Source organism: Desmodus rotundus, chromosome 1 (assembly GCF_022682495.2).
Source record: "Desmodus rotundus isolate HL8 chromosome 1, HLdesRot8A.1, whole genome shotgun sequence".
Classification (NCBI taxonomy): domain Eukaryota; kingdom Metazoa; phylum Chordata; class Mammalia; order Chiroptera; family Phyllostomidae; genus Desmodus; species Desmodus rotundus.
The window spans coordinates 200,408,263-200,433,877 of record NC_071387.1 but is presented as its reverse complement, the minus strand read 5'-3'; the positions used below and the strand labels follow the sequence as shown (position 1 = coordinate 200,433,877).

At 42.7% G+C, this 25,615-nt stretch overlaps 1 protein-coding gene across 1 annotated transcript; it reads right to left on the bottom strand.

Annotated features, from left to right (window-relative positions):
• Position 1: 1 nt before the first annotated feature.
• IL7R (interleukin 7 receptor) lies at positions 2-25,615 on the bottom strand. Its single transcript, XM_024578591.4, has 8 exons — positions 25,436-25,615; positions 21,111-21,249; positions 11,418-11,575; positions 6,725-6,882; positions 5,603-5,771; positions 4,633-4,726; positions 3,604-3,679; positions 2-3,231 (listed from the first exon to the last, which is right to left on the bottom strand). Exons 1-8 carry the CDS (start codon positions 25,515-25,517, stop codon positions 2,728-2,730), a joined length of 1,380 nt encoding a protein of 459 aa, XP_024434359.2. The 5' UTR covers positions 25,518-25,615; the 3' UTR covers positions 2-2,727.

Below are 25,615 nucleotides of genomic sequence, written 5' to 3'. Positions count from 1 at the left end.
AGAGTTTCATAGCATTTAATTAAATATGAGATGGTAACATATTGGATACTTACATACTTAGCAGCTCTGCAAAATGTTTGTAACGCATGTGGAAAGTACGTCGTCAAATCAGAAACGTTGACTGTAGTGAACAACGGATATCTTTAAGACTAAGCCCCCCAAACCACAGAGCGGGCAGCGATGCGGTCTGAGCTGTATCATTCCGATTGGCCCTCCATGTGTGTTGTGTCCGTCTCCCTGGCTGGTCCTGCGTTGAAGCCCCTGTTGCGGAGCTATGGAAACAGTTGCAAGTACATGCAACTGTGCCAGCCCATACTCAGCTTTCTGAAGCAATTTCCCGTGGAAACCAGGATGACAGGAGGGGCAAAGGCTGGTGGAAAATCAGTCGAATAAGCCAGGGCTCCCTAGGTCCAGATGTGTCTGTTTAATTGACCACCTTTAGCTGTCCACTTATCAGTTCTCTTTTCACCTCATGCTGTACAGAACCGGCAGTTTTCATCTCTGACTTCTACGTTATCTCTGACCAGAAGTCCTTCCTGCTTGATTAAATCCAATGTGGGGTTGATCAGAGAAAATTTGTAACCTTACATTATACATTATCTCTGAGTAGATGATCAAGCATTAGCAGCAATTATAATTATGATATGATACATGGATTTTAAATGCTTCCAGTGACAGACAGACACTGACACACTAAATTCGAATGATAACCTATGCAAAAGAATACTTACAGAGAGGACTCTGAAGCTGGAGGGACCTGACTTCGCTCCTCATTTATTTGATTGTCTATTTTTTCAGGGATACAAACTTAGGGCTTCTCTTCCTGACTTAACACGGAAGGCTGAGGACTTAACCTGTCTTCCCTGTGCCTCAGTTTTTCCATCAGTTGGAGACAATGAGGACAGGCACTTCAGAGGGCCTCTCTGAATAGGGTACAAGAGGGCCAGGTCGGGGTGAGGTTTTCCGGGTTGACCTCCTGCTCGACGTCACCTTGGCTCCCCTTTCTACAAACGGGAGAGAGCACAAGCCCACCTGTACGTCACCTTGGTGGTCTCTTCCCTGTCCCCACCAGGGCACTTTGAACATGCCCCATTGTAGCATTTCATATTATTATAATCATTTGTTCACAAAGCTGCCACCTTCATTCAGTTTTTCACTTAGCGAGGGCCGGGTCCCAGCCTTCCGTGTCTCACGTCCCCTGTTCCTAACACTGTGGTTTGCACAAAGCAGGCTTTTCATAAATACTTGTCAAGGAAATGGAAGAGATAATGCTTATGGAGCTGCTTCGAAAATCACAAAGCACGAAGCAAGTCTAAGAGATTATAGGATTATACTCATTACTACTGACGGGGAGACATTCCTACGATTCAGAGAAAAGGACTTGGAAAGTATGACACCCAAGTGAGGAATAAGGTGATGGGAGTACTGTCAGGTCTCTAAACCAGCAGGTAAGGTCTATTGGTCCACTACATCAACCCCCTTCACAGACATCACAGAACAAACCGACAAAAAACAAGAAAGTTAAAAACAGTCTCCCCCCAAATAAACCAAAATCAAAACAAGGGAAAAAGTACAAAACAACAAGAACAACAAGCCTCCCCAGACCCTGAACATATGTCCGTCTTCACTGCCCCGTGTGGCATGTGCTTGTTATGACTCCGTCTCCCTGAAGTTTGTGGCAACGTCTGCGGCTGGAGAACCCGGGACGATTGGTGGATGGACTTGGGTTGGGGCCGTCTCTGCACGCACAGAACGGTTGTCCCCCGTTCATTGCTCACGTGGGCCAGTGACCACAGCGGGCAACAGGTTTGCCTTCCACCCATGGAGGCAGCTGGGTGTGGTAGCAAGGGGACTGTGCTCTCGATAACCAACAGTCGAAACCCTGGGCTCCTGCTTTATTCCCCGTTGAGCACTTTTCAGAAAAATGAAATGAAATGGTCTTCATGACATTTTGTTGCTTTCTTCACCTCTGCAGACATGGCAGGCCGTGCATGGTCTCGCGTGACACATTGTGAGGCCGTTTCTCCCCAACTTTCTCCCTCGTAGATTTTGTCCAAGACACTTCTGGTTTATGCTTACTATCCTGGCATATTATTTATAACTTCTCCTTTCACTTTCAAAAGGGACCCAGTATGGACATGAAGTATATCCTGTGATTAGCAAGGTTTGGCGCCTGAGAATGGGACAGTCCCTAGTTAAGAGGAAGGCCCGTGGCTCTGGGGAGACTGCTGGGAGACTCGTGCGCATCAGATCTTGAGTGGGAAACATGGACAAGTTACTTTGAGCCTCAGTGTCATTATCTGTAACAAAAACATTAAGAAGGAGAATAATTGCTCCCATCTCCCGGAATTACTGCGAGGGTGCAGGGAGACCAGCTGAGCCCTGACTCAGCATTGCGCATACAGCAAACTCCAGTAATATCAGCTCTCCTTCTTGTCCTCCTCTCCCTTCTTCCTTGCTCCTTCTTGCCTTCCTCATCCCTCCACCTCCACCTTTTCCCCAACCCTTTTGTTGCTCTTTTCTGCTTTGTGAACATTCTGAAATAATTGAATCATTTGGATCACCTGAAGCAGAATGCTCCTGCCTCGTGCTGGAAGTGGGGAGGAGGGGGGTGCAGCGACGTTTCAGAATCCTGCAGGTTGTGGAGAGAGTTGCATTAGTTTGTCTTTTTCGTGCTGTGAGGGGGAGTAGGCGCTCGAGTGGTTCCAGGCCTGGGTTTCTTACAGTTCACTGGTTTTGGTAGAAGCTGGACATGGTGACATATGCTTCTTCTTGATTTGATCCCAAGGAAGTTAGGACGGGCTGTCCCAGGACAGCTGGGTTCAATGTCATGATTTCCGATTGGAAAGGAAACGGAGGGAGCAGGGTGACATTTGGAGATCCAGAACCCAGCAGTAGGCCCTGGTACACAGGAGGCCCATTCTTGCTCCCTTCCCTGCAGTCTGGGGACCTGGAGGAGGGGAGCACAGGGGTATCACACACACTGACATTTCCAGCCAGGCACCCGAGGTGTGCATCTCCTCTGCAGGTTTTTGGGGTGATGACTACATGCTCGGGTGGCCAGTGGGGGCTCTGCACACCCCCTTCAAGCCTCTGCTTCTCAGACTCCTCTTGTTGCGGAGGAAATGTATCCTGCAGAAAGCCTTCCACTTCGTCTCTAGCTTGAATGCCATCCACCTTGTGAATCTGGCAGTCCAGGAAACTTTCAGGATTGAAACTCACATTCAGGCTCTGCACCAAAAAAGAGAGAAGGCGTGAAGGATGCACCACTGAGTGCTCCGCTCAGGAAAAGATCTGAAGGGCTTGTGAAGGGGCTCGGTGGGGAATGTCAGGGATGAATCCCGATGTTTAGCAGCCTCATCGCTTTTGGGGGTGCTCTGACACCTCAGGGTCTGAAATAACCACTGGAGGTGCCCTCCAGCCCTGGGGAGGCCTGGACAATTCTGAAATTTATATCACATTTTGGTTTCCTACCTCTAGAAGCTGCCACTAGAATCTTATGAGGGACCCTGGTTTGGGAATGCAAACAAGACCAAAACTTGAGGTTCAACTATTCCTTCTCATGCAATATCATTCTTGGCTGTTACGATGCCTTCAACCCACCTTTTTTGGTTTCTTGCACAGTTGCTCTAGAGTCTTCTTATGGTCCGGGAGGCTGGGCCATACAATAGGCTTAATTCTGAAATAAGAGGACATGGATAGATGGAAAAGATGGCAGAGGCAGCAGGCTCGATGGGTATTTCCACCCCTCCTGAGCCAGAAATCAGAAGAGTGGATTTCTAGTCTTGGCTCTGCCACAGCTATGTGGACCACCTTGGGCAAGTGACTTGCTTTATCTGGGCCCCATTGTCCTACCAATCCAAGGAGGATTGGACCAGAGATTGTTTTCAGTGACCTACTCTGTGAACAAGATGCAGCGAAGATACACCTCTGGGAAAGAACCCCGAAAAAAAAGGAACAATGAGGCGTGGCCGTGAAGCGGTTTGGTGTAGTTATGAAGCTACAGTTGGACTTGCTCATTTCTTCCTGATATATATGTTGTCATCTTATTCCTTCTCTTTACTGACAGCAACCTCTTCTCTCTCACTTTTGTAGAAGTGAGGAATATTTTCTAAAGTACCCAGAGAAATTGTTTAAGATGGTGCTTTTCAAATCAGAGTATTTGCAGTTCTTAGGGTACGTGGCCCTGTGCTGAGGGCATCTTCTACAGCATTAATACCTTGACTGGTCGGTATCTAAAATATCATTTTAAGATGAAACAAACATGGCCTTATCATAAGGTGGAATGCAAAAGTCCCATGAATGTGTGCTACCAATTAGGACTTCAAATATATTCTGCATTTTCCGTGGGTGCCCCTAGCTCCCCAGGCTTTCTGGAGGCATTGGCAGGAACCCACTTTTTCTTTAGGGGGAAAAGTTGGGGGGAGCATTTGCCTGATGTCCAGTTTATGCATCTCACCTCTTGGGAAAATGACTATGGAAATTCACGAGTGCCTGAGGATGAGGAGGGTGTGGGGCACTGTCATTCCTGAAATGCCTTGTTTGCCTCGTAACTTTCTCATCAGTAAATAGGGTTAGAGCTCTGACTGTCTGGGATCCCACATAACCACCCTTTTGATGAAAGAAATTCACCTTTTTTTCCATAACACACAGGCCAAGATGACCATCAGGGCCACAGAGAAGAAACTCAGAGTGCTGACGGTTAGTAGAATAGGGTCCGTCTGTCCTGGAATGCAAGGGTAGTCCCAGGTTAACAATCCTACGTGAAGTGTGCTGCGGAAGGGACTTCGGGATGACTTGAGTTTACTTAGTAACTCAGGTTCATTCACTATTTCTGGAAAATGGCTCTTCAGTGAACAGGATGATCTCATGGCTTTATGGGGGAATTTTGCCTAAAGTGGCACTGACTTAGGTGACCGGGTCCAGAACATCTGTCATTTGAAATGTAAAAGTGACCCAGCATTGAAGATACCAGCACTCCCTCCCCGACCACCATCACCAAGAAAAAGAAGCCGGGGGTGGGGGAGTGAGGTGACAGAAATGTTCTCCCCCGGCAGTCCCAGCCATTTCTAGGGGCATGATGAGAGGTTAGCATGGCCGATCCGTCCCCCTCTTTCCCCAAAGGGGCAGTGTACATGCGGTGCTTCAGGCCCCCAGGGGCCTACTTGAGCCATGCCCTTTGGCTCCCCTGGACACTCTCATTTCCTAGACCACAGGGCATCTTCATTGTTCTGAAAAAGGGGGCATGGGAGAGCCACATCAGCCTGCCAGCCTGCCATCAACAAAGGTGTTTCCTAGGGGGCTTTGGAGATCCCAGTCTGATTGGTGAACTGGAGGTAGTGGGCGGGGATTTGGGTCCGAATTACTAGCAGTTCCCAGGAGTACCCAGGACGGTAAAGTCCAGACAGCCTCTATCAGCTGATCAGCAACCGAGGGTCTGACTCCCAGCACTTCCTGCTGCTTCACAAAAAGGGCAAAGATGGCAGGTCTTCTGCAAAGAAAGTGAAGAAAGCCCTCCGGGGAGCCATCTCTCTCACTCTCACTCACACACTTGGACCGCCAAAGTGCTCTGTGGGTCCCAGAGACGGCATCCACTTCTCACCTTGGCCGTTGGTCTCTGGAGTTCGGAAGTGGAAACTGGGACTCCATTCACTCCAGAAGCCTTTAAAATAGTCAGTACCGGGGATGGACCGGACTTTAATCTCATACATTGCATCAGGTTGCAGCTTTCTCTGTAGGAGTGTCAGCCTGGTACTGGATAAATTCACATGCTGAAGAGCAGAAAGTGCCACTATAGTTTAGGATAAAAAAGGGTGCTCCCAGATCTCCCAAGTCATTGAAGTTGCGCGTGTTTAGTCCTGGGGACATTTGTTCCAAGTTCTCTTATATTTGTTACAAGAAGGAACTCTAACACATGGAGAGGTCAGCCCCAGATTTTGGGACAGAGACTATGAGCTCCTAAATGAGGCTACAAATGGCGAAGGGGGGCAGTGGTACGGTCTTAGTCAGGTGAGTTGGGCTCTCCCACTTTGGGAGGATATAAATCACTCCTCCGCTCCCACCTCTCTTCTCACCCTTCAATCTCGTCTTTCTCTTTCTCCCTCCTTTCACATCCCACGAGGAGATGAAAGGGAGTGGTCAGGTTAATGAGCAAAAGTCATTTCCCTCCAGAAGTATATTTCTACATTGCTCTTTTCTTTTACTCCATTCGGCTGCTCTCACAACTTCCATTCATCAATGGTGTCTATGACTTGGCGATGTTTTTGCCTGACCTGCCTGTGAAAGTTGGGCTTTTGAGGTCCCCAAATAAAGAGGATTGAGTTGCTCTTGACTTGCATTGTTTGCCCACAACCTAATTTAGAGACATCATTAAAAACAAAAAATAGAGCAAGAAAAAAGCAGAGTTAGAAGAGGAATGGGCCAGAGGAGACACAGGTTTTATAGAACCCAAGGCAATTACTCTTAGAGCTTCTTTCAGTAAAAGGTGCGTTTTGAGCACAAACTTGCTAAGGGACCTCCCCAGGTAAATGTACCCCTGGAACAATAAAATGTGTAACATTATGAAGTTGCTATTTTATAGTTTTATACACTTTAATTTATATATGTAACTTAATATACATAAAGGTATATATACACATAAAGGTATATACATATATAATATACATAAAGGTGTATATATATATATCTTTATAAATTTGATAATCTATAAATGTAGTTGACTCACCATCCAATTAGCTTCATCTTTTTCCTGGCGGTAGGCTATCTCATGTATTAAATTTTTTACATAATTCTTTCGCAAGTGCGATGTATTAAATGTCACCACAAAGTCATTTGCTTCCTCACGATAGATGACGCTTACATCATAAGGAGCCTCAGGTTTAACTGGAAAGGAAAAAAAAATGAACTCAGCCAATAAGGCATTCAAGAAAATAATTATAATGTTTAAAATTCATCTGCCTTGGAAATCACATTCTTGTTCAGAAAATTACTTCTTCTTTTTCCTGGTTCAAGGCCTGACTACATTTCCCAGCCTCCCTTGCAGTTGGGTGTGGTCTAGTGAGCAGTGTGAGTAGAAGTGATGTGCATGACTTCCTATCCTGGCCTACCAACCCCACGGTGTGACCCCAGGCTTGCTCCCCTTCCACCTCTCGGAGTCATATATTGATGACAGTGGAGCCACAAGATGAAGGAGCCCTGAGTGTGGCTTGGAGGACCTCCACCCACAGGTTAGAAACGCCTATTTTGCCCTTAGGAGAACAATAAATAAATTTAATGGTACTTGAGATACCATATGTTTTAGGGCTTATTTGTTACAGCAGCAAGTGCTAATTTTATACAAAAACACGTCTTCACTTTTTGAATACTTGTTATTAACTAGCCCCAAAGCAGAATGGTTAAGCTTTGAGTCTTCATTATTCCCATAAGATCAGGTGACAAACTTGCACCTCATTTCGACTATAAGGCAGTCTATGGTCTGCATCCTGGCCCTGGCTGGGAACTTCCAGTGTGACCTCAGACTGTCTCTTGCTTCGACCTCGCTTGCATTTGCTCCAAACCCTTCTCTGGCCTCTTCCTTCTGCCTCCCTGCCACACAGAGTTGCTGTTAGAATCACAAGCATCTTATGTGAAATGCTGTTGGAGGGAGATAGGTATTGTTTCAGGCAGAGCAAACCCTGAGAAAGGTATTGAATTCCTAGAAGAGCGGGTGTGTCAGGCTGATTGCCACCATGACCGTGACCGGAGCCTTCCCTGTCTTGGCCTCTTAGCTGCTCCTTCACGAAGCCTGTGAGGTTAGTTATCTAGGGATGGGGTGGTGACTTTTCTGCCTGGATGACCTCAGACAGAGATGGGAGGACACACAGGTTAAAATCTAACCTAAACCCGTGGTTAATGAGAGAATCAAACTTTCACTCATTAGGCTGAGCTGATTCTGGGCCATCTGAGCTGGACTTTAAGACTGACTTGCTGGCCCAGTAAAACCGACTCGTGTGGTGGAGTTTGGCCCACATGTTGCCATCAGCTTGCCGAAGTGTCCACGTTTCTCCTGCGTTGCTCCAGAGATCCCGTAAAAGAGGAGTGGCTCGTTCTTTACCCTTGGCTGTCTCATGAAAGGGGAAGGTGATTCCTTAGATGCACCAGATAGAGGGACAATGCTCTAAAGGGAAGAAGCAGGAAAGGGACAGGCATAGACAAACAGGCCAACAGAGAATCCTGTCAACCCTTTCACACCAGCCACACCACGTCTTGCCCTTCTTTCAAGGGAATCATTAAGAATCACATTATCAACAAAACCTCTGGAACTGAGCTTCTTGTTCCATCCCCATCTCCCAAGGAAGATAAAGGAAGAATTAAGGGAAGAATAATATTGATTATATACCTACTAAGTGCCAAGTGCTTTGCTTACGCCATCTGCCATCGACATTCACTTGGCTACTCTACTGATGAGGAAATTGAGTCTCAGAGAGGTTGGTTAGTTTTTATTCAGGTCCCCGTGGGATGGTTTTTAAGAGGAGTTAAATTCAATTCTGTCACTCTTCTTCGTGTAGCTTTTGTTTCTGGGCCCCGTTACCTCCCACTGGCCTGTTCAGGCACTCTCCCCATATGTCTGCCTCTAGCGTAAATGTTGTTTCTGAGCCCATTTGAAAAAGATGCTCATTCCTCAAACAACATTTAAACACGTTCACTTATTCTTGCATGACCTGGACAATTATGTAAATTTACCCTGCCAGGAAAAGTGGGAAGGCGGGAAGCTTTCCCTCTAGACCAATGAAGATGGGGAAATAGTGAGGAGGCACATGGCTGCCGGGGAGTGCTGGCTCTGAGTTCCATCAGGAGCATCCAGTTTGAATTTAATTAAATGACAGTCCTATTAGTGAAAAGTCACATTAGGAATCAGAAGATGCGACTGTGGGACACACCTCCACCGCTTCTCATCCTCTGTTCACAGAGGTGTTTTCTAAAGCCCCTAGGGGCTCTCACGAGCCCCCTTTACAGGGGCCCATGCTACCGGCTGTGTGCACACCCTGTATCTCCTCCATGCCCCTCAAACGAGGCTGTCAGGCTTAGAGTCTGCGGGGGCTACAGAATGTGGACCCATAAAAGCCCTGGGCGTGTGAGATCTGGGGATTTGGATGGGGCAGGGCATCCCCCGGAGCTGTGGGTGTGTCATACATCTTCATGTGCTCACTCTGTGAAATGCTCGCAGGCCTTGTGTGCGCGGGGCAGGGATCTGGAAGAAGGGGTCTCCTCGAAGCTCCAGGACCCTGTCAGAGGACTGAGCATCTCTGCCTGCCCTGCCTGCTTTCATAGTGAATGTCAATTTGCCATGTAAATGGTACACCATTAGACAGAGCGCTCTGGGCAGTGCACAGCCTGAACACCCTTCCCTAGCAGCCTCATCTCCACACGAGCAAACCCGGAGAGCTTGTGTCGCACACACAGAGACACCCTGTGGGGTCATCTCCACCCGGCACTCTCACACCCGTGCTGTCCGTGTCTCTTTTCCAGCAGCTCTGTTTTCTCACAAGATAACACTCACTTTTGCTTTTACTGTTTTACCATCTTAGTGAAACAAAGCTCATACTAGACTCCAAGTTTCTCTTTGCTGTCTCTGATGAGTATTGCTCTTACATTTAATTTTATTGTCTGAGGGTAGAGGTGGTGGTAGGGGCGGGGAGGGGTTTGAGAATTTAGAGAGACAGAGCCACAGCATTTAAAACCAGCAAAAGACTTGATATGTTCAAACACTTTGAACAGTTTTTCACATATGTGTGTGAAATCTCCTTAGGTAGAATCCATACAAGTACTTAGTATTCCGTTGCACAGATATATCATAGTTGGCTTAGAGCTTCTTCTATACCAGGGTATCTCACGTTTTGAAAAAGAACTTTATTTACCTCAGGGCCATAAATCTGTAAATAATCAAAAAAATGTTTGTGTCTAAATTCCCAATCTTTCTAATTGTTTTGATTTACTTGCCTGGTAACCAAACGGTAAATTAGTAATCAATATTGACCTAGAAGCAGCTACTTGAATGGACCTACTGATTTGTATTATTTTTGTATATGGATATTATATAGAGCCAAAGAAAACATGCAAATGAGTTTAGTAACTCAAGTTATAACTTTATTTCAAACATAATCATCATTTTTAGCAAAGTATAATATATGTCTTCTAGGCCAACTCAGATTTGGCGTCAACCCTCAGTGACAGGTCTTTTAGGAAAGTGTGATGGTGACTTCATGTGTCCCCATGGTAACCACTCGTCTGGGCAAACACTAGTCTAAAGATGTCTTTTAAAGAGACACAGCCAACTTTAAAACAGTAGACTTTGAGTAAAACAGATTACCCTCCATAATGTGGCAGGCTGCATCCCATCTGATGAAGGACTTAAAGGCAAAGACTGAGATTCCCTGAAGAAGTAATTCTATCTCAAGAATGCAACATAGAAACCCTGCTTGGGTTTCTGGACTGCCTGGCCTGCCCTGTGGAATTGGGACTCAAGACTACAATATCTACTCTAACCTCTATTTCCAGCCTCGCTCTTGCTCTACAGATTTCACATTTGCCAGCCCCACAGTCTTGTGAGCCTGCACACACACACACACACACACATCTCCATATATCCCTTACTGTTTGCTCTGGAGAACTCTAATGCAGAAGGCATGTTGACTTTTTGAAATAACTTGATTATTTAACTAAACACACTGGGAATATAGTACACACAGGGTGAGAAGACTACTGGACATTAAGGTGAAGGGAAGGTGAGGAAGGAAAGGACATGGGTAAGTGGATGGCAGGAGACCTAGTTAGACACTTCATAGAGATGACCCCTTCTCTCAGTCAGTAGGTGCCAATCACCCTCATTCCTTGAGTGTGAAAACCCAGAGAATTCCCACAGTAAGAATTAATGGCATAAGCTTAAAGTTTTTCATTTCTTTAAAAAGTTATTTGGCACGTGGGTACAGAGGACAGACTGACAGCTGTCAGAGGGGAGGGAGGTTGGGGTGCCAGGCGAGAAAGGTGAAGAGGTTACATGGTGCAAATTGGGAGTTTCAGAACAGCCACAGAGATGCGGTTCACAGTGTGGGGAATACAGTCAAAAATGTCAAGATTAGGGGGCATGGGGTCAGGTGGGTGCTTGGGGCAGCGAGGGGGCCACTCTGCAGCGTGTGTGGTTTCTTGGCTACTTTTCTGTAAACCTGAAACTGTTGAAGAATGGTATTGAATGTAAACTGTGGTTGAAAAATAAAATACATTTAAAAAATAAAAATTATTTGTATTAGAGAATTTGATGCCCTTTATTGCGAATGACTCTCACAATCTGTCCGCTTTTGAAATACAGACAATCCAGACACTATCAATATCTTAAGACATCTGAAAAACGGCAACCATCCTCCCCCCCCCAATCTTCTTACCTATATCGACTATCTTCATTTTCCTGCAGGTTAAGATCTTTCCTCTAAGCTTCACACATATTTTGCTGTATCCAATCAGTAAGAATTTACTTGTCTTGATGAAATATACCTCTTGCAGTTTATTGAGATTCAGGCAACTCACATCCACAAGGGACCCACTGAAAGAAAAAAGGGGGTCTGTCTCAATAAAAGCAGGGGTTTCTGCACACAGCGCACCGGCATCACGGTGCGCTTCAGCTGTGTGACTTCAACTCTGTCCATAGGTAGCTGAGTGGGTAGACGCGGGTGAAAGAGAGAGAAACAATTAAAATAATGTAGCTTTTGGCTGCCATTACTACCAGTGATGATTTACTCAGGCACTAGATGCAATTCAAAGCATGTTCATAAAAGTAATGGAAAATTCCTATTTTTAATAATTGATCATTGAAAAACAAATACTTTGCTTAGGTGAGAAAATACTTGCATTTTATGATGTCCTACAGGAATAAATGAAAGAAAGAAAGCCTATAAAGGAAGATCTTAAAGAATCCTTAAGACCAAAAAGTCTTAAGGGAAATGATGAAATAGTCTAAAGGATTATATACATAAAACCATATATATAATGGGTAATTTAGGGATTTTCATAGGTAATTTTGGCTGTGGTCTATTTTTAACTCACCAGCAGATTTTAAAGCCAACACTTCTCGCCATGCTCCCTACGTAACATGCAATAGCAATGCTCTGGTGATTGAATTTTGTTGCTTCTGTAACTTCCTGTTCCCAATGAAGATCAGGCTTCCAGAAAACAGAGGAAGAGAATATTTCCTACCATGGAACTAACATCAAAAGCTCCAAATTGTACTCTTTCAAAAACTTCCTATTAAAAAAAGTATAAAGGTTAGTTCCAGAAGTGATTCCAGTAATGGCAGAGTGACTTATATCACATTCATCTAATAGACAACTACTATGAACTTGGGACAATATATTTTTGAAAATCCTCCATAAAAGCATTGGAGAGTAACAAAAAGCAGGCAGAAACTAGAAGGAATTTCATCCTTTTAAAAAGGGTGAATAAGATCCATGTGAGTAAGACCCACAGCATTAAAGCTGAGCACATTATAGTCAAATGGCCGAAAAACAAAGACAAATAGAAAATCTTGAAAGCATCCAGGGAAAAACATAGCTTTCCATCAGAAACTATGAGAACCAGAAGACAGTGGAATAATATCTTTAAATCTCTGAAAGAGGAAAATTAAGATGTGTGCCTTAACTTCTTATATGTACATAATATTCTTCAATAATGAAGGCAAAGTAAAGATAGTTCCAGATGAGTAAAAATTGAGGTAATTTGTTTTAGGAAGTTCTTTAGACCAAAGGGAAATGATACTAGATGAAATTTCAGATCTACAGGAAGGAATTAGGGGTGCCAGAAATAGCACAATTTGCTATTGAAAAAAACAATATATATTTCCTCTGAAGTTCTTTAAAGATAACTGACTAATTAAAGCAAATATTATGACATTATTTTGGCATTTATGAGGTATGTAGAAGTGAAATATGTGGCAATAATAGTGCAAAACATAAGGCATGATAAGTGGAACTATATTGTTGAGAATTTCTTATACTTTACATGAAATAGTACACCATTAATTCTAAATAAACTCTGACACAAAAAGGTTGAATATTGCAATCCTTAATCACTAAAGAGAGATATTGCCCAAAAGTGAAAATGAGGAAGAAACTGATTATCTTAATGGCTCCATTTCTGTCAAAGAAATTAAATTTATTATTAATAAACTTTCCTACAAAGAAAATTCTACCTCACATGGTTATATACTTGTAAATTCTGTCACATATATAAGAAATAGTATCAATCCTACACAAATGTTTCCTGAAAATAGAGAAGAAATGGACCCTCTTTAACTTAGTTTATGAAGTTAGCTCAACGCTAGGACCAAAGCTGGCAAAAACTATTACAGAAAAGAAATGTACAGATAAATGTCCCTCAAGAATGTATATGTAAGTGTTCCTTAGGAAAATATTAACACATTCGTGTTAATACATAATTCATAAGTAGGATATACCCCAGAACATCAAGATAGGTTTAGCAACCAAAGATCAATCAATATAATCAAATTAACAGAATAAAAGACATAAACAATCTGGTCATCTCAAGTGATGCAGATTAAGTGTTTGACAAGATTCAACATCCCATTTATGATAAAAACTCTTAGCAGATAATTAATAGGAGGACATTTCCTTAACCTGGTAAAGGGAATTTACAAAAAGTCTATAGTTAATATACTTAATGGTGAAGTTGTGAATATTTTCACTAAGATAAGGACAAGACAGGAATACCTCATCATTTAAATTCAACAGAGTGCCGGACACTCTAGCCAGCCCTAGGCAATAAAAACAAATAAAAGGCACCTGGATTGGAAAGGAAGAACATCATGTTTGGTTACATTGAAAACCATATTCTCCAATACAATTACAGTAAATAATAAAGTGAATTCATCAAGGCCATTGTACAGAAGTCAGTTAAATTTCTATAGGCTAGTATCAAGCAATTACAAAAATAACTTAAAAAATAACAGCTCAGTGTATGCAATAGAAACATAAAATGCATAGAAATAAAATGAATAAAAGGTGTTTAAGGTTTTTGCAATGGAAATTGCAAAACATTCCTGAGAGCTGTTAAAAAGAATCTAAATAAATGGAGAGCTATGTTTGAGAATTAGCAAATTCAGTAATGAAAAGACAGAAAAATCCCCCCAACTGGCATATAACATATTAATCCAAATCTCAGTAAAATTTTTAAAAAATGACGAGCTGATTCTGAAATTTATGTGGAAGTTCAAAGAACAGCTAAACGACACTGAAGAAGTAGGACAGACATGACGCAGGGTGCCTGACTTCAAACATACAATAAAGCTGTGATAATCGGGACAGTTTCGCACTGACACGAGGGTAGATGAATTGGTGAATAGAAAGCGTACAGAGTTGGGAAATAGACTCTCACATATGAGGTTAATTGATTTGAAATACAGGTATCCGATCAACTCAATGGGAAAGAGAAAACCTTCGCAGTAAATTGTCCTGGAGCAACGGAGCGAATATATGGAAAATATGTCTTAATCTTATACTACATATAAAGTCTAGAACTAGAAAATATTTAGAAAAAAACAGGGGGAAATATCTTCCTAACTTTGGCAATAAAAAAGATAGTAATGACACAAAAAGAAACATAAGAGAGAAAAAAAGAGATTGTATTGGACTTCATCAAAAATGAAAACCTCCTGCTTATTAAAATACACCATTACAAAAATGGAAGGCAAGCTACAGACTGAAAGAAAATAACGTCATTACATATATGTAATTACATATACATATGTAATTATGTAATCATTACATTGACATACAAGTTGCGCCCAGTACATATAAAGAATTTACACCCATCGACAATAAAAGGACAAATAATTCAATAAAAAAGACAAGAGATTTGCCCCCCAAAAGACATACAAATGGCCAAGAAGTATATGAAAAGGTGGTCAACATTATTTGTTATTTGAGAAATGTAAATAAAAATAACTGGATAGTATTTCAAAGCCAAATGTTAGAAATGAATGTAGCTCACAGTGTTGGCAGGAGGTAGAATGGTATAACCACTTTGGAAACCTGATGAGCAGGTTCTTATAAAGTGAAGCACACACCTCCCCCATCATACAGCAATTCCACTCTGAGGTTTTCACTGCAGAGAAACACAGATGTTTATGGACAAACTGATTTGTACAAAAATGTTACTAACAGCTTAAAAATAACCATCTCAAAGTTGATAAACCTCAAATGTCCATCAAGAGGATAAAGGATTAAGACTTGCGATACATTCAGACAGTGGAATTAACACCCAGCAATTGAAAAGATGAGTTATGAGACATGCATTGACATGGATAAATCTCAAAAACATTGTGTGGGAAAGCAGTGAGTCAGAAAAGAGTGAACAGTGTGTTATTCCATTTATAAGAACTATCAGAAAGTGGCAAAACCAAAGAGTGATAGAATTCAGAACTATGATTGCTCTCGCGAGGGGTGGGGCAGGTGAGGAGGGACTGGGAGGGGACCTGGGGTATCCCTCTACGGGGGAAGAAATGTTCTGTATCTTGACCGAGGCAAAGGCTACTGTATGTCAGATTTGTTTCTCAGAATTCACTTAAGTTCCGTACATTTCACCATAGGTAAATGTTACTCCCAAAATGAATTATCATCAAAGGAGGAAGTAAACCAAATAAATTAATAAAGCGCATAAAAATCAAAGCAGTAATGCAAAGTATGTGTGCTCATTGTAAAAATAATTCAACAACGCAGAATAAAGTAAAATTACTCATTTCTCTCCCTTCCTTGACCCTCCATTTGATTTCCCTCTCCTGTGATAACCATGGTTACCGGTTCGTTTTTCCTCCATGCACTTTAAACTCTGCCAAATAGCCCTGAAAAGAGGCATCGCTGGGCCAAATTGGAAGTGGGGACTGTGGCAGAAAAAAGCACCCTGGTATAAGTTTGCTTACATAAAAGAACCCTTCTCATTAATTAGATACTTTTTTTTTTTTTAATCACAGGGAACAGGTCCTTTACTACCTCCAATCCAGAATGCGCTTTGTTTTTCTTTGGTGGATTGGATGTGTGTGGCTGTTCTCTGCCTGTGCTCAAGTGAGCCCACGCTCCATCACTCCTGGACTCTGTGGCCTGAGGTGAGGTGGGCGTGGGGCTACAATGTGCGGAGAGCACCTCAACTTTAGGTGCAGGGTCACTCAGCTGTGGGTTGCTGTGGGCTTTGAGAGACTGGTTAAACTCCTTATTTTTCTAATCGGCTAAATACATTTACTCTTTGTGGGACATTCCTTAAAATGATCTTCCCCCCAAATGCAGCTTCTTAGTTAACTGCTGCCTTTTAGGGGCATGCAGCTGTTCTGGTTTTCAGTGTGTGTGTGCACATATGTTCATGTGTGTTTATTGGAGGTTCTCGAGGGCGTGTTGTTTTACGGGCTACACGCGTTTTCCCACTTGGAGCAGAGCACAAGCCAGAGGGATACAGGCAATACTCCTTGGGAGGAACGCCACACGGGAAGTTTTGAAGATGCGACACTGTCGTGACTCGATGAATAAGGATAGAAGCGGTGAATTGAGGCAGAAGCCCACTTCATGTGATGTGGAGGAATCACAGCTTTTAAGCCGTTCTTGCGCGTGGAATACAGTGGTGGGTAAAGAACGTGTGGAGCCCCCAGCTACAGGTCCTGACCGTGTAACAAGTGCCTGGTACTGTCGGAAGTTTAGGAAGACTCTAAAATGGTAATTTCAGTTCATTTCTACTTTTTGGGGAATGAGATTAACGAGCCACGAAAACTAAAGATCACCATTTCGCTAGCTTCTGGGCCTGGGCATCCTTTCAAGGGCTCTGAATTCCAGGACCTGCTTCATGGGGTGAGGACAGGGGAGGGGGGAGCCTTGTCAGGAAACTCAGAAAAAACTGCGGCTGGAATAGGGGTCCTTGTTTCGTGCCCCTGGCTTCAGGTCACTGGAGGAGACTTAGCATGCCCCCCAGAGTAGTTCAACTCAATTCAGTCCAAGTTGTTTCAATCCACTTAATTAAATGAGAGCAATTTACTTGGTGGCTAACCCTGCGTTGCTAGGGTTAGGGACGTTCCGGGACTGTGCAGTCTAACACAATAGCTGCTGTCCCACGTGCTTTTCGAATACTTGAAACACGGCTAGTCCAAAGCGAGATGTGCTCTTAATGTGAAATTCACACCAGGGTTTGAGGATGAGGATGCGAAAGAGTGTCAAGTATCTCATTAATATTTGTTGTTCATGTTGATTGCATGTTGATAGTATATTGAATATATTAGGTTACATAAAATATAGTATTAGAATTAATTTCACCTATTTTTTTGCTGTATAAAATGTGGCACTAGAACATTTAACATTTCACATCTGGCTCACACATTCGTGAACTGCATTGCACTTGGGTTGAATAGAACCATTCTAGGGTGTTTAAGGGAAGGTGCACGAGGGGTAATATAGGCTAACAAATGGGACCCTGAGGGGCCGTCCTTGGGGACATCAACCCTAAACCACTCAGCACAAATCTCCTCGTTCTTTTTTTTTGCTTTTTATGCCAAGACTTTATTAGTTATACAAAGCTGTAGTTAAATCTGTGTGATCGTTCTGCCCATTGTTCTGCAAATAGGGAGAGACTGCGGGGATCATGCCCCGCCTGCATCTCCCTACATTTCCGGCAGTCTTGTACAGGTTAGTGTGGCGATGATATTTACATGGAAGTACTAAAAACAAAAGCAAAAATACGCTGTAGTTTTTATTCCTTATTTGGCCCTGAAGGACAGAATCTACCTCAAACATACGGAACGACTGTGAAAGTCTGTGTGGTGTCCCGAAGGAAGGACCGTAGGAACAGCCTGTGACGGACAGATAGCACTGGCGAAGTCCAGAGCGAGAGGGAGACAGGGCAGGGTGCAGCCGTGACATTGGGGTAACTGAGGAAAACGAGACGCGTCAGGTTTGAAGTGTCACCTATAGGCGGCACATGGGAGCAATGGTGGCGCCCCCAAGAATGTGGAAATGAAGGAAGTATGACCGCCTTCTGAGAGCTGACTAGAAAAACTATGCAGACACCTGAAACGCAGGGTCCTGAATTCAATTACCTATGCAGGTGACATAAAGTGAGACCAGCTTTAGGATTGCCATTTAAGTCCCCATCCGTGGAAGCAGCCAGAGTTCTGTTTGCCTATTTTTTGCTGGATGAGCCCAGCATTATGAAATCTGATTTTTAAACAGATATCTAGATATGTAAATGCTGGCAACTGATTCTAAAAATGTAACCACTTTGAGATCTAAACCAAATAACTCTAGTCTTAAAATCAACAGACAAACTTCCTTTGTTTGCTTCTATATTTACTGAACAACCTTTTGATCACATTTTTTCTGTTTCTGAAAGTTTATTTTTTTCCATTACCATTAGTGCCCTTGTACCTCCTCCCCCCAACAATCACCACGCTGTTGTCCATGTCCCCGAGTCCTTTTTCTCTTTTGCTTAGTCCCTCCACCCCTAACCTCCCTGCCCCCTTAGCTGTCATCTGCTCTCCATCTATGAGTCTGTCTCTGTTTTGCTTGTTTGTTCATTAGATTCCACATACGGGTGAGATCATATGGTACTTGTATTTCTCTGGCTTATTTCACTTAGCATACTGTTCTCCAGGTCTACCCATACTGTCGCAAAGGGTAAAATCTTAATGAAAAGGTAAACTTTTTAATGCAAATCTGACTATTGAGAGAATTAAGCACCATTTACAGGCACTGACCATATGTTAGACACTAATGCTTCTTTCCACCCCAATGCAAGACAGCGTTATGATCAGATTGCCGAAGTAACCCTCACCACCCCCCCCACACCTGGTCGCAGCCTCGGTGCCTGTTTCCAGCACCTCTGTGTTGTCACTCCAGGTGCCTCACAGCTGGTGAACTCAGGTAAATGAAATATTTTCAGGTCCCTCAGTAAGAGTGGACTTGCACTGATATGGAACCTCCAGGCCCTCTCGGTCCCTCCTCCCCCCAACCCCACCCCCAGTCCAGGATGAATATTTGGGTCTCCACGGTAGTTGTGTCTGTCTGTGTGAAGCCGTCAGGTGGGATGCAGGTAATCCAGCTCTGTGAATTTGGATAATTCAATTCATCTCTGAGAGATGGGCCTGCACGTTGAACACTAAACAACTAGGTTTCTAAACCTGGGAGACTGACGGCCAGATCAGGCACGTGATAAGTTCATACAGAAAAACGGCCCAGGTGAGGCCTCTGGGAAACAGCACCGGGTTTCAGCAACAATCCTACCTTTGAAATGACTTCAGCAGAAAGCACAATTTCCAGTTTCTTCTTTACCCATTATATTAATGGGAAACAAAGTTCCACGAAGCAAGTTTCAGTGTGGAATACAAACTCAACCTAACCAGCAAATCCAGCACTCTGGTTAAGTGAGTTTAATTTGAGATATGTTGCCCTCTGAAGCTAAGGGTTCCGCTAATCCCTCCTCAAGACGGACATACCTTTACGAAAATAACGCCATAACCTACTAAGGAGTTCATACGTGTTGTTCCATCCTGAAAACATGTCTTAAGATAAATCCTTTCCAATGGAAACACCTGAATCCAATTGAGAAACCCGAATGGAAGCTATGGATAGATTAAAATATGGCAGGAAATAGGAAGAAACGTGCTGGAGGAAGTGGGCAAGGAAGTGGGCAGATGCTGTGTGAGTGAAAGTGGACAGAGAGGTCAGCCTCGGACTCCTGAAGAGAAACCACAGTGATCACCCAAGGCCGCCAACCGTGGGCTGGAGAACCCAAAGCCAAACCTCTGTGCTGGAGGAGGTTTTGCCCACAAAAATGAGCGCATAGTTAGAATGAGTTGTATGGCTGTTTTCATGTAGTCTAGTTGCAGCATAGATTCTGCATATCGTGGGTTCCTGTTCTCTCGACATATTTTATTCCTGGAAAGAGTGTTGTAGACGTGAACTAACAAAGGTGGATTGAGGAAACGCTATGGAATTCAAGTGCAAGACCATGCTGACCCAGTGACTGTAGTGAGTGAGGAGGTGCAGGAAGCTCCCGAAAATTAGTGTAAGACACGGAATGCAGGGCTCGTCTAGGCCACGTATCCTGGGGCACGTCTGAGTGTCTATGAAATTTAAGAAGGTTTTTTTTTTTTTTTACTACTGGTGGATCTTGACCCACTTTCTTTACTAAGAAACTAACTAAAATTAGGGTAACCTGATAGGAATTTGGAGATGACCACAAGTCAGAATTTCATGTTAGAGTATTTTTTTCAAGTCATGAGAGGTAGTAACTCTCAACAGTGAGAGATGATTCATGGAGGAGGGAGAAGATAAAGCTATCTGAGCTCTTTCCCGCATTTTCAAAACAGAGACTTTCTCTTTTTCTTGGCCTTTTCTCCAAGGCCTCCTGAGACCAAGAGCCAGTTTATTTTTGTGGGTTTGTGGAAGATTGATATTGGGAGTATCATCTAAAGTCAAATTGTGTCAAGAAGGTGGACATTTGGTCTCTATTCATAGATGTTTGACTTAATGCCTCTTTTCCACTACTTATTACATACTGGATGTGCTTTCTAACTAAATTACTAAAGCAGTAAGTTATTTAGACCACACAGCCTCCCTGTGAGGCAGTATATCTCATTTAACAGGTGAAGGAACCGGCATAAATAAGTTACGTAACCAGCTCTAGGATAAAAAACTGCTAAGTGCCGGTGTGGAGATTATTAACGAGGCAACTCCACTCCAGATGCAACTTGAAGACACAAGATTGTCTCATCTCAGGCTAGGATATTTTTTAAAGGAGCGTCTTAGGCAAACAAGGATTGAAATTCTGCTACAAATTCGGGAGGGATGCAGGATCTCTATGATGCATACCATCATTGGACTGTAGCCCCCAGACCTGAAAGATGAACCCAAGACGATTTCTTTGCACGAGTTTTCTGGTGAAGGACAAGGAGTTCCCCAAAGCTCCTGGCATGCACTGGGTTGTAATATTTGATAATTAGCCCCCACAGTCCTCCCTTTGCCACCGTTGCTGCACAGCATGCAAGAAGAAAGGCAGAGGGTTCCTCAGCCCCCATCCATGCCACCATTTCTCACCATATCTCAAATTCCAGACCGGTGCTGTTGACGTCCCGGTCGTCGAAAGCACAGTGGAGCAAGTGCTGGAATCCATTCACTTCCAGCTGACTGTAGCAGGAGAAGGAATAGTCGTCCAGCTCCGCGTCTTCCAAGTCTCCTGGGGAGGGACAGACCTGCAGCGGTTAGCGAGGCAAAAGAGTGCGTGCTTTTTTTTCTTTTTTTTTTCAGAGACAAAGGACACTTTATTTCTCACATACTTAGTACTTAAAGTATGAACTTTTAGGGGGGAAGGTGCCTGCTTTTGAAATCTGCAGTTACTTTAGTGAAATGGCAGCCTTTGGGGCTGGCATGAAGAAGTGATTATAGTGTATTTCAAGAAAAAAAGCCCAAGGGCAGAAATGAGAAAGAGTTTGCAAAACAACTCCCCCCCCTCTCCAAAAAAAAAAAAAAAAACCCAAGCCAAAACAAAACCTGATGAGCACAGATTTTTCTAATAGCAAAATAAATAAATAAATAAATTCATTGCAATTAAGAAATAACCTCCAGATATTTCTATTTTTGGTTTATGCTTTAGAGACCCAGAATGAAGCACTAACCACAGTCTTTCCTTTATTTAAATGGTGATTTCTTCTGTTAGCTTGTACCTTTCAAGTAATAGACACTTTATCTCCATTATTCACATGCTACCTAATCTAGCCTTGGACTTTATTACAAATCTTTCCCCTCTCAAGTATTTTATTTATTTATTTTTAAATATTTTACTTATTTATTTTTAGAGAGAGGAGAAGGACAGGAGGAAGAGAGAGAGAAGAACATCACTGTGAGAGAGAAACATTGATTGGTTGCCTTGTGTATGTGCATTGTCTGGGACTGAACCCGAAACCCAGGCATGTACCCGACCAGGAATCGAACCGGTGACCTTTTGCTCTGCAAGACAACACTCAACCAACTGAGCCACTCCAGTCAGGCCTCAAGTATTTTTTTTTTTTCTGAATGAAGGAAGATGGTAGAATTCTTACAATCAGAAGTTTACGTTTTTGAGCGGTAGATTTCCCTTGCCTAAATAGGAGTCCCAACTAAAAGCACCATTGATTCTTTCTATTGTGTGGACATTCATTTAAGGTAACTTGTCTTAAGCTACTAACTGAGGCAAATGTGATTAGAAAAAACTTAGGTCTGACAGGACTTAAATCTCGTGGACCTTCCTGCAAATCTTATAGATAATGCTTCTGTGTTTATTGATCTTCTATAGATACCGTATCCCATTGATACAAGCAAATTCTGGAAGTATGTGGGGAATCATAAATTTTTTGTAGTCATTTTTGGAAATACTGTCACAGGCAGTATTTAATTTCTTAAGTTGGGGGGAAGCCCTTAAATTTAAATAGACATTTTGTATGCGTAGTTCACAATATTAACAGTAAGCATACTCCTAGTGGAACATGAACACCCATAGTAACCAAAGGCATTCTGAGTGCTTGGGTGTGAGTTTATGATTACTTGTGGGCCCATTTATACTAGAAATTGGATGCTTTTGAGACTTTAAATCAGATATAAAATATACTAAAATTAAACCCCAGTTGAGTTCCAGAGGTCGTGAGATGCACAAACAGCACCCCCTTTATTTAAATAACCCAGTAGGTCTCTGGGGAAGTCCGTAAAGTCGGTTGTGAGGGGGCCAGCCAGCTGAGTGACAGGTCGGTTCAGTCAAAGCAGCAAAATTTGGGAAAGCCACAGCTAGCCAAGATCTGTGGGCACTGCTCTTTCTGAACATTCCTAGAAGCCATCTGGCTCACAATTCTGCTCCCAGCCAAGGCTCCTTATTGATTTCAGCAGGGTACGGTCCCCCTCCTGATGACCGTTTTAAATAACGCAGCGGCCTAGCTTTTAGGTTCAAAGAGCATGCTCATTTGTAATCTTACAGACTTAAACCTCGGTTCCCAGGAGCCGGCGCCTGTCTCAGTTGAAAGGTTCTGGGCAGTTTCAGCCCGCCTTCACTCAGCAGTCTCACGCTGTCTTGATGTTTTCCCTTCTTTGGACCTTCCATGGGCCTTCCACCCACCTTCCACCCATCCTATGCAACAGAACCTACATTACTGTTTGGATTCAGACAGCCATGGATCAGCGTGGTCTCCTAAATACTTTAACATATAAAATGAGCCAGAGAGAGAACAGAATATGGGAAACTGGGCATTGGCAGAACAAAGCACACCCACTGCCCCCAGCCACAGAGGCTGATAAAGTGAATTTGCTGTATATTCTCATACAATATACAGAGTATTGGTCATTTAATTAAAGTGCCTAGATTTTGAGATGTAGCTCATCGACTCATTAGCAGGTATTTCTGCGCAAAGTTACCTTATAACCAAGAAAAATTCCCCTCAACGACTTGCACAACTGCATGTCATTTTACAAAGGGAATGCTATAGCTGATCTAAGGGGAAAATTCTTAGGCAAGAGTAATATACACAGTTGTTAAGGTCCCCAACACCAGAACTGGACAGATGTGGGTTCAAATGCTGGCTATTCTGCTTTGTAGCTGTGGTCTTCTCTCAGATTACTCACCCTCTCTAAGCTTCAGGGTACTGATATGTAAATTCATGTTATTATGACGAACAACTACAAAGACTTAGCTTAGAACACAGTAAAACCTCAACAAGGGTTATCTATGACTATTATCATATCCATTTTTGAGAAATAAGTAATGAAGAGGTAAGACAAGAATTCTAATTCTGAGAATGCGAACACGAAAACTTTGGGGCTCCTTTGAAAAAGAGTACTATGCCAAAGGTGTTGTTGCTTGGGCTTTGAAACTACATAGAGCTTTTGAACCACAGCGACTTAACTTACTACTTTTTAAATGCTCATTATCTAAGCACATTTTTTCATAAAAATTTAATCCTTTTGGAATGTGTAGTATAGACGAGGTAGCATGGTTTCGACGTCTACCTGCTGCAAAGAATTAGTCGATTAAAAGTGTAAGTGGTTTCGATTTTTCAAAAGTAGCTACTTCTTCTCTTGATCACCCTTGTGGTTCTCGGAGAACTAACTTATCTTTCAACAACCAGCAGCTGATTAGTTTTCACACCAAACTGGGAAGTAGTTCGACGTCATCGTGTGGACGGGTGGTTACAGATCTCCTAAAAATGTCTGAAATTTAAGAAGTTGAGGTGAAAACTTAGCTTTTATGACAATTTTTATTTCTTTTAAAAATCGCGTGGTCACCAGGAAGAAGCAGAGGGAACGAATATGTTATCCTCCAAAGAGTAAGATTTGGGTGTTGTTTGCCAAGCTTCTCTGTGCAAAACGCAAGGCAATGTTTACTGTGGAATAATCATCGTCCCCCACAAAGTGACTCATACGTGGTCACGCTGTGAAAAATGTCAACCCTCTGACAATTCCTGTAATAAAAGCATTCTAGGGATTTCCATCCTTAGTAGTTATATGACTTAAAAATCTAAGCTGAGTCATTAGGCTGATGTGTTTGATAGCTTCGACAGGAAGATATCAAACTCTTAAAGTGAACTCTTAAAGTTTTAACTCTTAAAGTGAAAGAGCTTAATTTTCATGAGCAAGCTGGTAGTCCACCTTCCCAGGTAGCCCCCCTCTCCACCCCATTGCTGCTGCTGCTGTGCCTTTGTCTACAGTTTTATTGTAATCACAACATATTTACTGAGTAGGCAGCATCCGCTTCTAGATACTAAGTTCTTCAAGGATCCCAAAGAAAACTATTATATGATAGTAAATTTGTTAATATGAAGACAATTAAATATGTTTCAATGAGACAACTCATTGAGATCTTTTTCTATTGTTAGTTATTAGGAATCTCACATAAATCTATCAAAACTTAGGTATTTTGAAGACATTTTCAGATATCTATTGAATATCCACTGTGTCCTACACACTCTTTAGGTGCTGGGGATGTAGTAAGGGTAGGTGCAAACAAAGTTGTTATTTCTAGACATCATTTTATCATGAAAGTTATGTTTTTGGAACCTCTGGAAAAGCTAAGCAAAACAAATCTAGCTTCATTTCTTAACAAGGTATAACCAACAAGCTCAACTGTAGCATCCGAGTGGGTGTTCCTTTTGTAAGAGCAGAGGAATTGACCAGCATTAAGATCCACGTTGGGAGAGACAAATGCATTTCTCCTGAAAATTCTAAGACTTTATAAACCACCCCCAGCCCCCTGTCCTGGTGGTTCGAACACACACAATGAGAGAACAGTGGCAAGTTCTCCATTCCAGCCCTGTGCCTGGCTCAGGTCTATGAGAGATCTGAGCAACCTGAAGCATGTACTCAAGGTAATCTGAAATCCTAAAGAAAAGTTAGAAATGACTCACCGTTCTGTGCATAGCCACTTTCTCCAGAAACGACTTGAAGTAAATAGAAAAGAATACCAAAAGCTGTACTTAGAATTGCCATACTGAGGGAGAGAAGTAGAGGAAAGCAGGCGTGTGAGCCTATGTGTAGGAATGAATGAGAGAGAGAAAGCACGCGAGATTGAGTAAGAGAGACTTAAA

Excerpts from the sequence above, each read along its gene's own strand:
- IL7R (XM_024578591.4), bottom strand. The coding sequence starts at position 25,517 with ATGGCAATTCTAAGTACAGCTTTTGGTATTCTTTTCTATTTACTTCAA. Across the intron at positions 6,883-11,417 it reads AATGAAGATAGTCGATATAG|TTAAACCTGAGGCTCCTTAT; the intron begins GTAAGAAGATTG and ends TTTCCTTTCCAG. Across the intron at positions 4,727-5,602 it reads TCCAGAGACCAACGGCCAAG|GACAGACGGACCCTATTCTA; the intron begins GTGAGAAGTGGA and ends CTTGCATTCCAG.